The 12,718-nt window shown below is 42.1% G+C and overlaps 1 protein-coding gene across 4 annotated transcripts in view; it reads right to left on the reverse strand.

The window, feature by feature from the left end:
- Nucleotides 1–12,718, reverse strand: part of cdc7 (cell division cycle 7 homolog (S. cerevisiae)) — a 102,329-nt gene that overhangs the window by 19,576 nt on the left and 70,035 nt on the right. For all 4 annotated transcript variants that reach the window (XM_072574701.1, XM_072574700.1, XM_072574703.1 and 1 more), the window contains 2 exons: nt 11,935–12,110; nt 6,886–6,968 (listed from right to left, as the gene is read on the reverse strand). In XM_072574701.1, coding sequence (XP_072430802.1) covers nt 6,886–6,968; nt 11,935–12,110 — 259 coding nt within the window. The remainder of the gene's footprint in view (nt 1–6,885; nt 6,969–11,934; nt 12,111–12,718) is intronic.

Consider the following 12,718-nt stretch of genomic DNA (forward strand, 5'->3'; position numbering starts at 1 on the left):
AGGCTTGAAGTGCCGAAAGACCCAGTCCTGTGCTGTAATTTTCTTTATTCTTTGGATGTCTCTCCTCCTATTTCAAGTTCCTCTCCAGTCCTGAGGAGATGTCTCTAATCCCAGCACTGGACCAGGCAACAAAGTATCCATTTGGCAAAATATACTGCCCCCTACTACCTATTACCCTCCCACAGCACCCTGTGCCATAGTGCTGTCGAACCTCCTCTTGTCCACACAGCTTGCAAGAATATCCAGGGTTCAAGATTCAACATTAGCCCTTGGGTCCCCACACCAACCTCACCTGCTCCTGTCTCGATTACAGGCAAAATCTATATGGACTCACTTGAAGGGTGTGACTGCCACCTGTAGCTAAACGTCCAGGTAACCTTTCCCTCCCTCATGAGATACAACATCTGCAGTCTGAGCCCAGCTGGTCAACTTAGATCTGAAGTTGCAAGCATTTGGGTGTTCAGTCTTAATCACCACGACTTGGAGGTGCCAGTTTTGGACTGTGGTGGACAAAGTTAAAAATCACACAACACCAGGTTATAGTCCAACAGTTTTATTTGGAAGCACTAGCTTTCGGAGCACCACTCCTTCATCAGGTGGTTGTGGAGGTCAAGATCATGCTCACAGAATTTATAGCCAAAGGAGTCCAGTGTCATGGAGATGTGATACAGTAAACAACCTTAGAATAAAACTTTCATCTTACACATACATACATATATATATATAAACACACGCTTTATCACGTGTGCTCACACCCACACCCACATACTCCCATGCACATTCAATCTGTCACAATCTGTCTATATGCGCACACATAAGCTTATGGGTTGAATTTGTTTGAATTTGAATGCAGAATTACATTTTATTTTACTCAAAAATTGCATGAATTCATGTAAAACTCAAACTATACAGAGGGTTTGTCAGTCTGATATAGCACTGGGACACAGAGTTCACACTTATTGTTTAAAAAGCTGAGCTATGAAATTACATTCTCAAGATAGAAGTTTCGGGATTTATGGAGCAAAAAAACAGAAACCAGCATATCCCATCCTAAAATGTGTAAGATGGAAAAATGCAGATGTAGCAGGGTTGTTGTTATAGGTGACTCGAACATTCCCAATACTGACTGGAAACCCCCCTTAGTGCAGCTCGTTTGGATGGAGCTATTTTTCTCAGGTGTGTTCAGGAGGGTTTCCTTACTCAGGCCGATGAGAGGAAAGGTCACTTTGGATTTGGTGCGCAGCAATGAGCCAGGACAGGTATCAGATCTCGAGGTGGGAGAACATTTTGGTGACAGTGACCACACCTGCCTCACATTTACCGCAGCCATGGAGAGGGAAAGGAGCAGTTAGCATGGGAAGACATTTAATTTGGTAAAAGGACATTATGACGCTATCAGGTAAGCATTGGGAAGTACAGATTGGGAGCAATTGCCCCACAGCAAGGGCACAACAGACATGTGGAAACTGTTTAAAGAACAGTTGTTGTGAGTGATGCATAAATTTTATCCTGAGTCAGGCAAGAAAAGGTAAGATTAAGGAGTCTTGGAAGTCAAGAACAGAGGAGCTTCTCATCAGAGGGGCAGCACAGTGGCTCAGTGGTTAGCACCGCTGCCTCACAGCACCAGGGACCCAGGTTCGATTGCAGCCTCAGGCAATTGTGTGTGTGGAGTTTGTACATTCTCCCAGTGTCTGCGTGGGTTTGGTCCAGGTGCGCCAGTTTCCTCCCAAAGTCCAAACATGTGCAGGTCAGGTGAACTGGTCATGAAATTGCCTGTAGTGTTAGCTGCATTAGTCAGAGAGAAATGGGGGGGTTTACTCTTCGGAGGGTCGGTGTGGACTTGTTGGGCCAAAGGGACAGTTTTCACAATGTTGGAAATCTAATCTAATCAAAAGGAAGAAGACAGCTTACGTAAGGTGGAGGTAGCAAGGATCTAGCCCAGCTTTAGAGGATTACAGGCTTGCTAGAAAGGAGCTCAAAAATGCACTGAGGAGAGCCAGGGGGGGGCACGAAAAGGGCTTGGCGGGAAGGGTCAGGGAGAACCCAAAAGGCATTTTACTCATACGAGAGGAATAAGAGAATGATCAGAGAGAAGGTACGGCCAGTCAGGGATAGTGTAGGGAACTTGTGCGTGAAGTCTGAGCAGATAGGGGAAGCCCTAAATGAGTTTTTTAACTTCGGTTTTCACTTAAAAAAGGGACCTTGCTGTGAATGAAAACTTTCAGGAGCTGGGTAATAGGCTTGAACAGATCGAGATCGAGGAATTTGACATGCTGGAAACTTTGACAAACATTAAGATTACAAGTCCCCATGACCAGACCAGATTTATCCTACATTGCCCCGTGAAGTGAGAAAGGAGGTTGTTAACCCACTAGCCAAGATCTCTGCCTCCTCACTCTCCACGGAAGTCGTACCAGAGGATTGGAGGGAGGAAAATGTTGTTCCTCTTTTCAAGAAGGGTAATAGGGAAATTCCGGGCAATTACAGACCAGTCAGTCTTACGTCTGTGGTCAGCAAGGTTTTGGAAATAATCCTGAGGGATAGGTTTTATGAATATTTGGAAAAATGCAGTGTGATTAAAAGCAGTCAGCATGGCTTTGTGAGGGGCAGGCCATGCCTCACAAATCTTATTGAGCCTTTTGAGGAGGTGACGAGACAGGTTGACGAAGGTTGGGCAATGGATGTAGCGTATAGGGACTTCAGCAAGGCATTTGATAAGATTCCCCATGGTAGGCTCATTCATAAAGGCAGGAGGTATGGGATACAGGCAGATTTGGCTCTCTGGATTCAGAATTAGCTAGCTGACAGAAGGCAGAGAGTGGCCGTAGATGAAAAGTATTCTGCCTGGAGGTCAGTGCTGAGTGGGTCCCGCAGGGCTCTGTTCTTGGGCCTCTGCTCTTTGTAGTTTTTATCAATGACTTGGATGAGGAAGTTGAGGGGTGGGTAAGTAAATTTGCAGATGACACAATGGTTGGCGGTGTCGTCGATAGTATAGAGGGCTATTGCAGGCTGCAGCGTGACATAGACAGGTTGCAGAACTGGGCTGAGAAATGGCAGATGGAGTTCAACCTGGATAAATGTGAAGTGATGCATTTTGGAAGGTCGAACTTGAACACTGAGTATAGGATTAAAGACAGGATTCTGGGCAGTGCGTAGGAATAGCAAGATCTTGGTGTTCAACTGCAGAAATCACTCAAAGTTGCAACCCAGGTGGATGGGGTTGTTAAGAAAGCATATGATGTTTTGGCTTTCATTAATAGGGGCATTGAGTTTAAAAGCTGCGTGGTTTTGCTGCAGCTCTACAAAACCCTGGTGAGACCACACTCAGAATATTGTGACCATAAGTTTTGAGAAGAATTGTAGCTCAGATTGAGGTTCTGAATGTAGGTTTGCTTGTTGAGCTGGAAGGTTTGTTTTCAGACAATTTGTCACTATACCAGGTAACATCTTTAGTGAGCCTCTGAATGAAGCACTAGTGGTGTAGTCCACTTTCTATTAATATATTGGTGGTTCTTTGGGTTGGTGATGTGATTTCCTGTGGTGACATCTTTTCCTATGGTGATGTCATTTCACATTCTTTTTCTCAGGGGTGGTAAATGGGATCCAAGTAAATGTGTTTGCTGATAGAGTTCCGGTTGGAATGCCATTCTTCTAGGAATTCTCGTGCATGTCTCTATTTGGCTTGTCCTATGATGGATGTGTTGTCCCAGTCGAAGTGGTGTCCTTTCTCATCCGTATGTGAGGGTACTAGTGAGAGTGTGTTATGTCATCATAATGAGCATCAACCAGCCACATAACGACATGATCCACTCTCACTAGTATCCTCACACACGGATGAGGAAGAACACCACTTCAACTGGGACAACACATCCATTCTCGGACAAGCCAAACAGAGACACACAAGAGAATTCCTAGAATCATGGCATTCCAACTGGAAGCCTAGGAATTCTCGTGTGTGTCTCTGTTTGGCTTGTCCGAGAATGGATGTGTTGTCCCAGTTGAAGTGGTGTTCTTCCTCATCCGTATGTAAGGATACAAGTGAAAGTGGATCATGTCGTTATGTGGCTGGTTGATGCTCATTATGATGACATGACGCACTCTCACTAGTATCCTCACATACGGATGAGAAAGGACACCACTTCGACTGGGACAACACATCCATCATAGGACAAGCCAAATAGAGACATGCACGAGAATTCCTAGAAGAATGGCATTCCAACCAGAACTCTATCAACAAACACATTTACTTGGATCCCAATTACCACCGAGAGAAAAAAAGAATAGGAAATGATATCACCAACCCAAGGAACCACATGCATATAAGTAGAAAGCAGATTAAACCACTACTGCTTCATTCGGAGGCTCACTGAAGATGTTACCTAATATGGCGACGAAACGTCTGAAAACGAACATTCTACCTCGGCGAGCAAACATACATCCATATTGTGTCCAGTTCTGGTCTCCTTATTTTCAGAAAGGTGAGGCGGCTTTGGAGAGGGTGCAAAGAAGCTTTACCAGGATGCTGCCTGGACTGGAGGGCTTGTCTTACGAACAGAGTTTGACTAAGTTTGGACTTTTCTCTCTGGAGAGAAGGAGGAAGAGAGATGACCTGATCAAGGTGTACGAAGCAACAAGAGACATGGATAGAATCGATAGCCAGAGACATTTGCCCAGGGCAGAATTGATTGCCTCGAGGGGTTAGTTTTAAGGTGTTAGGAGGAAGATATAGTGGAGACGTCAGAGGTAGGTTCTTTAAGAAAAGAGTAGTGAACGCAAGGAAAGCATTGCCAGCGGCGGTGGTGGAAGCAGAGTCATTAGGGACATTTAAGCGACTGCTGGACATGCACATGGACAGCAGTGAATTGAGGGTGCATAGGTGAGGTTATTTTATTTTAGATTAGGATTAATCCTTTGCACAACATCGTGAGCCGAAGGGCCAGTTTTGTTCTGTACTTTATGTTTTTATCTGAGATTGTATACTGTATCACATCTCCATGACACTGGACTCCTTTGGCTATAAATTCTGTCAGCATGATCTTAACATCCACGACCACCTGATGAAGGAGCAACATTCCGAAAGCTAGTGCTTCCAAAAAAAAAACCTGTTTGACTATAACCTGGTATTGTGTAATTTTTAACTCTGAATCACACTTGTGGCCATAAGCTCTCATATACAGTAGCAGAAATATCGCCTGACCTGACACCTCTATCATATTTTATTTAATTTGCTAATATACTCTAGTGGGGGTGATATTACTCAGTTTACTGGATGGCTGGTTGTTGCAGAATGGTGCCAACACCACATACAGTCATAGAGATGTGGCTGAGGTTACCACAAAGGATTCTTCTTTTCAACCTCTCCCCTTCCCAGAGTTGTGGTGACCCTCAAGTTAAATCACCACCAGGTGTCTCTCTCTCTCTCTCAAATGAGACAGCAGCCTATCTTCTGGTAACTTTATACACTCTAGTATCCCTGCTGTTTACCGTTCATGAAAAACCAGTATCAATCTTATATACAAGCTATTTTTAAGAAGAAGAGAAACAAAAGACTAGAGATCTAAACAAACCAAAGACCTTACTTATACTGTAAAGATTAGAAATACTCATCAATCCTACTCAATGAGCTGCTTTGTTTATGCAAAGCAATCAACGAACATCTCTTTCCTTCCTCTGCCTCACCCCTCAAGAAGCTCAACATCAGCACTCTGTGTACATTCCCATTAAAGAGGGTCTGGATTACTTAGAGGATCGGGTTTCAGCAGGTTCTTAATTAATCTGCTTTCTTTCTAACAATCCTTTCCAGCGTTCAGTACGCTTGCCTTTATTGGTCAGAGCATTGAGTATAGGAGTTGGGAGGACATGTTGCAGCTGTAGCAGAAATGAGTTAGGCTACTTTTGGAATACTGCATGCAATTCTGGTCTCCCTGCTCTAGGAAAGATGTTGCAAAACTTGAAAGGGTTCAGAAAAGACGTACAAGGACGTTACCAGGGTTGGAGGACTTGTTGGAGAGGCTGAATAGGCTGGGGTTGTTTTCCCTGGCGCATTGGAGGTTGAGGGGTTACCGTATAGAGGTTTATAAAATCATGAGGTGCATGGATAGGGTGAATAGCCAAGGTCTTTTCCCAAGGCTGAGTCCAAAACTAAAGGAAATAGATTTAGGGTGAGAGGGGAAAAATTTAAAAGGGACCTAAGGGGCAACTTATTCACGCAGAGGGTGGTGCTTGTATGGAACAAGCTGCCAATGGAAGTGGTGGAGACTGGTACATTTACAACATTTAAAAGGCATCTGGATGGGTATGTGAATAGAAAGGGTTCAGAAGGATATGGGCCCAAGTGCTGGTAAATGGGACTAGATTAATTTCGGTTATCTGGTTGGCATGGAAAAGTTGGATCAATAGGCCTATTTCCATGCTGTACAGCTCTGTGACTCCAAGGTCACAGAATTTAATCTGTACATTTCAGTTTAGTGCCAATTATAAACTAAATTAGGTCAAATTAATTGCTGTTTGTACATATTAAAGATTAGACTTTCTTATCCAGAAAATGCGTGCACTCAGATTTCAGGAAACACCAGGAATATTTCTGAGCCGTTATGATGAGAATCTGAGTACCAGCAATAAATCCAATTCCATAAAGGATGCTGAACCTTGTTCAGCTCAGCACCTAGCCAAAGTTACAGCCTCCAGTAAATCATCTAAATTGGTCTGTTCAAGTCAATGGTTTCTGTACATGGAGTCTCTACAACTGCTTTATGACCTGCTCACAAGATGTAGAAATGTTAAGTAAAGAATGCATGAATAGAAAAGTTAATTACACCTAAAACACTGCACAAGTTTCATTTCAGTTTTAGAAGCCAAACAACAATTGTTTTAACCCTTCTGTACCTGAAGTCTGATGTGGGCACTTCATTAAGACTTCTGGTGCTCTGAATCCTGGAGTACCTGCTCTTGGGGCAACTTGTTGGCGTCTAATGATTAAAAAAAAGGTAATCTTATTACTTGAAAAAAAAAACCATTTAGAAAAAAAACAAATAAAATATTTCTATTCATTTCTGTTGAACATACTTTTCAATCAGGTGTTTTACAATCACAGCTGAGACTGTCATTTGAATTTTAGTTTTCCCCTTTGTACTACTTTAGTCAGACTGCCCTGCTGGCTAGAGGTACAGCAACAGAAGTAGGATCTTCAGAATCTGCTTCTTTACATTCCACCAGAGAACAGACTGAAAGCTGTTTGTCCATGCCATACCCAGTAAAGACATAAAACAGGCAAGTTGTAGAAAGAGAATTTCGCTCTCTGTTCTGGACTCAGCATTTTAAACGTTTACAAATCAAAGGAATTAAACAATTGAAGGTGGATATTGCCATACTCCTCATGAAAATAATTTCTTAATACTTCACTAGTTAGCACAAATAAACTAATTCCTTTATTGGTTAGAATATTGAGTACAGGAGTTGGGAAGGTCATGTTGTAGCTGTACAGGACATTGGTTAGCCCACTGTTGGAATATTGCGTGTAATGCTGGTCTGCTTCCTATTGGAAAGATGTTGTGAAACTTGAAAGGGTTCAGAAAAGATTTACAAGGATGTTGCCAGGGTTGGAGGATTTGAGCTATAGGGAGAGTCTGAACAGGCTGGGGCTGTTTTCCTTGGAGCGTCAGAGGTTGAGGGGTGACCTTATAGAGGTTTATAAAATCATGAGGGGCATGGATACGATAAATAGACAAAATCTTTTCCCTGGGGTGGGGGAGTCCAGAACTGGGGGGCGTAGATTTAGGGTGAGAGGGGAAAGATAAAAAGAGACCTAAGGGGCAACTTTTTCCACACAGAGGGTGATGCGTCTGTGGAATGGCCAGACGAAGTGGTGGAGGCTCGTATAATTGCAACATTTAAAAGGCATCTGGATGGGTATATGAACAGGAAGAGTTTTGAGGGATATGGGCCAGGTGCTGGCAAGTGGGACTAGATTGGTTTGGGATATCTGGTTGGCATGGACGAGTTGGACTGAAGAGTCTGTTTCTGTGCTGTACATCTCTGTGACTCTAAAATCTGAATACAATAATTGAAAATAAGAACTTACAGTGTAGGAAATACTCATTCATTGAGACTTTAATGAATCCTGAGGTGAGCATTAAGATCACTGAATTGCAACCATAATGTGGATTATTCCAAGTTACATTGATTTCTTTGTGAGTAGCACAGCACCAGCTGGTGTGGAAAATTAAACTTCATGTCAGGACCTTGTTAGATTTTTGAATAAATTCTTTATTTTGATAGTGTAAGCATCTCCCTTATCAGGGCTATATTTTTCTACAAAATTTTAAAATAAATGGTTAATTTTCTTATGTCAGATTTTGATTTAGATGATTGAGTTGCTACAATTTAAGAAAACATTTGGAATTCGACTTTGAATTTCAGACAGCTTTCAGTGAGTGAAAGTATCATAGGATCATCATAGAATCCTTACAGTGCAGAAGCAGGCCATTTTGGCCCATTGAGTCTGTACTGACCCTCTGAAGAGTATCCCTCACAAACCCACACCACTCTTCCCCCACCCCCCCCCCATTCCTATAAACCTACATTTCCATAGATAACCTACACATCCCTGGACACTATGGGCAATTTAGCATGGCCAATCCACCTAACCCACGCATTTTTGGACTGTGGGAGGAAACTGGAGCACCTGACGGGAGAAGGCACAACTCTATACAGGCAGTCACCAAGGTTGGAATCGAACGTGGGACCCTGATACTGTGAGGCAACAATGCTAAACAATGAGCCACCACAAAGTGTTCATCTGTTGCATGAAAATGCAAATGAAAATGCAACTGGTGTAGTCATATCAACTTTTCCACAAAAACATTCAATTACAAGAATGAAAACAAGATGCTGTGAAATTGGACAGAAGTAGAGTTTTAGATGATATAAAGATAGAATATTGGAGACCATTCTGGGAATGTAGAGTGCTGAAATAATCAAGACATGCCTGAGTAACAAAGGAAGATTTCAGCAGTTGATGAGCCGTGATAGGAGTGGAATCAGGTAATGTTACACAAGTGAAAAGAGTTGATATATGCTTTTATGGAATATAGGCACTGACAGAGCCAGCATTTGTTGCCTGTTTCAAATTGGCCATGAACCTAGTGACTTACTAGGCCAATGTAGAAGGCTATTAGGAACCAATTATATTGTGAAGAAAATGTCACCACTACTGATGACTGTTGCTATGGTCACCTTTACAGAGACCAGTCTTCACGTTCATACATATTAAATGAATTTTAAATTCCACCAGCTGCTGTGGCGAGATTTGAACCCATGAACATGAAGCACAGGTCTGGATCTTTGTATTATGAGTCCAGAAATATTACCACTACACCATCATGATGGCATAACATGTGGTCGCAACTCATCCTCATATCAAAAACAAGAACAAGGCTTTTAAAATTCTGGACCAGCCTAAGACAGTTGCCAAGAAGAGACGTGGAGTTGACAGCTAGAAAATAGGAGCCAAGAAAGACTGTGGCAGTTAGAAGTGGGTATTGTCAGCACACATATAGAAACTAATGCTATGCCAAGGGAGGTCACTGATGATGGGCAACACAAATCAGAATCAACAGGTGAGGAAGGACAGATGCTTGACAAAGCAGAGGTTGTGGTGTGGGGGAGAACAAAGAGAACACATTTTGCAGATAATTCTCTGGTAGTAATTAAATAACCAAAAAAGGAACCAAGCAAGCTCAGTCACATACAGTTGGACAATAGTGGAGAGCCATTGCAGAAGAATGGTGGTGCTGTCAAGACTGTTGAAGGCCTCAAACAATGTATGATGGCAAAAGCAGGACTAATTTATTTTTGTCAGTGAAATAGGAGGTCTTCTGTGACTTTCAGAAGAGTGGTTTCAGTAAAGTGGCAGGGACAGAAACTTAATTGGAGGAACTCAAATTCCAAAGAAAAGAGGCATAGATTTAGAAGGCAACAACACCCTCAGGACTTCCAAGAGGAAATAGAGTTCGGTGATTAAATAGTATTTTTGGGGCTCATATGGTCAAGGACTGGTGACTTCAGATTAGCAAGAGATGGAAGTACCTGAAGAGAATTAGCAATGTCAGGCAACATGGAAGGTGTGTGGTCAGTGATTTGAAGGATATAGGATTGACATGACGAGCTTGAAGAGGACAGGGTAGGTATGGAAACCGAACAGAAACCAGACAACAAAGTAACTTTAAACCTAGAACAGTGCCTGGATTAGTGGTGCTGGAAGAGCACAGCAGTTCAGGCAGCAGCCAACGAGCAGCGAAATCGACTTTTCAGGCAAAAGCCCTTCTGCCCGAAACGTCGATTTCGCTGCTCGTTGGATGCTGCCTGAACTGCTGTGCTCTTCCAGCACCACTAATCCAGTATTTGATTTTCAGCATCTGCAGTCATTGTTTTTACCTAGAACAGTGCCTGTCTGGTCTGACTGCCTAGTGGTAGGGATCAAATTGCCAGAATCAGCTAATTGGATGGTCTTAATTTTAGTGGCAAAGAAATAATGGGCTCGTTCCACTTGATAAGACGTGCTGCTTGTATTAATTCAAATGGTGTTTCATTTATACTCGATTCAACATTTTGGAAAATTTTGTGCCAGAGTTAACATGTTAACAAAGTCCGGAAAAGGCCAGCTAATTGCAGGCTGGGCTGCAGAATGACATCGCTAATTGCACCAATGTTACTTGCTAATTGCCAAATCAGACCAATCTGTAGCCTAAGTGATGTTGGCAATTCAGTGCTGATTGGGTGCAGTTTTAGGCAGCAGTTTAAGCTAAAAGACCACAGACTGATTTAATTCAAAACCCGTTTCATAAAAGAAATAATCCAATAAATTAGGGGCTTTCGTTCAAACAATCTGGTTGGATTTAACCATAATGTAACATTTATAGAATGCCATTAACGTAGAAAAAATCTCAATTGCTTTCCAGGAGCTTAATCAAACAAACTGGGTCTGAGTGAAAACAAATGTCAGGAGAGATGACCATAAGAGAAATGAACCAGATTGTGGGCAGCAGCACTGTTGCTCAGTGATTAGTACTGGTGCCTCATATTGCCAAGGACGCAGGCTCCATTGCAGCCTTGGGCGTTTGTCTGTGTGGAGGTGACACATTCTCAGTGCCTGTCGGGGTTTCTGCTGGGTGCTCTGGTTTCTTCCCACATTCCAAAGCAGAGATCAGGTGGATTGGTATGCTAAATTGTCTGTAATGTCCAGGGATGTGCAAGCTAGGTGGAATTGACACGGTTAAAATAAGGGGTTATGGGAATAGGGTGAGGGTGTGGGATGTTCTTCGGAGAATCGGTGCACACTCGAAGGGGCGAATGGCTTCTATTTGTGCCGTATGGATTAAAAATGTTTAAAAATCTTTTCATTAAAAAATTGAAAGACAGATGGGGTGGGGGGTAGGGAGGTGAGGCTATGGAGTACTTATAAGCAAGTATGAGATTTGTAAACCTGACGCACAAAGCCATATCTACCCAATTCATGGTGGGCTTGAGTACACAACATAAAACTAAATTAATGCTGAGCTGCAAATCATGAAGATAGTGAGATAATAAAGCAGGGAAACAATTCCCACTGGTGTGTGCTTAATGCATCAAAGGTTCACATCAAAGTACATTGATAAAGAACAGATTAAGTTTAGTTTGCCTCTAGCCCCTATGTTAGTGAAATTGAGATTAGTGCTTCAAGGGGTATGTAGAAATTTCAGTTCTTGTCAAACATTACCTGCTAAAAATGCAACTCTCCATGGACAAATCTTAAAACTTACAATGACTTTTCATCCTAAAAAAAATACTTTGGATTTTTAAAGTTATTTTGCAAATGAGCAGAGTTTTAATTCCATAAGGCATTTAGAAATCATACATTTATTTTTAAAAGTTCTTAAATTGTTCATTGTACTTTACCTTGAGAGACAGACACTGCAAATCCTATCTGTTGTGTAACAATCACAAGTTAGTTCTGATGGACAAATGGCAGGCCTCCGGCTTAAGCTGCTTGCTGTACACTTGGTTGTTATTTTGCGTTTTGCCACTATTATTTTTCTGGATGGAACATCTACAGTTTTTGTCGGTCTCATTGGCTGTAAAACAAAGAGCTTATTTGGAAAATGCAGATCTTTACGAACATCTAAATCAATGTAGCAGACCAATCAGTACATGTGCTGTAATTAGCAGAAATTATATACTTATACTCAATTAGGTCGCATATACCTTGGTCTTTATTATCATGTTATTTACTGATAGAGGGACCATGGGTTTTTTTCACAGGCGTGCTTGTTATGGTGGACCTTAGGATTGACCTGGCACTGGTGGCTGGAGGTTGGCAGTGAGGCACTGATTGAGGTAGATGCATTTGGCATGCCTTCAAACTATCACTGAAGAGATCAAACATCCCCACCACCTAATAGGGGTCTCTGGCTTGTAACTAACCAAAATGGAGATGCATTCATGAAAGCACTGAACAAACTGAAAAGAATCTACCAGGAGTATGTAGAGGCAATGGTGAGGTATCAGAGAAAATGCAAAAACCTCCAAACATCTAATCTATCCCACAAAAGCAAAAAATAAATTACTGGAAAAAGCCAGCATCTGTGAAGCATCTTGTTCTGAAGAAGGGTCACTGGACCTAAAAATTTAACTGATTTCTCTCCACAGATGCTATTTTTTCAGATTAGATTCCCTAAAGTAT

The sequence above is a fragment of the Chiloscyllium punctatum genome, chromosome 7, assembly GCF_047496795.1.
Source record: "Chiloscyllium punctatum isolate Juve2018m chromosome 7, sChiPun1.3, whole genome shotgun sequence".
Taxonomy (NCBI): domain Eukaryota; kingdom Metazoa; phylum Chordata; class Chondrichthyes; order Orectolobiformes; family Hemiscylliidae; genus Chiloscyllium; species Chiloscyllium punctatum.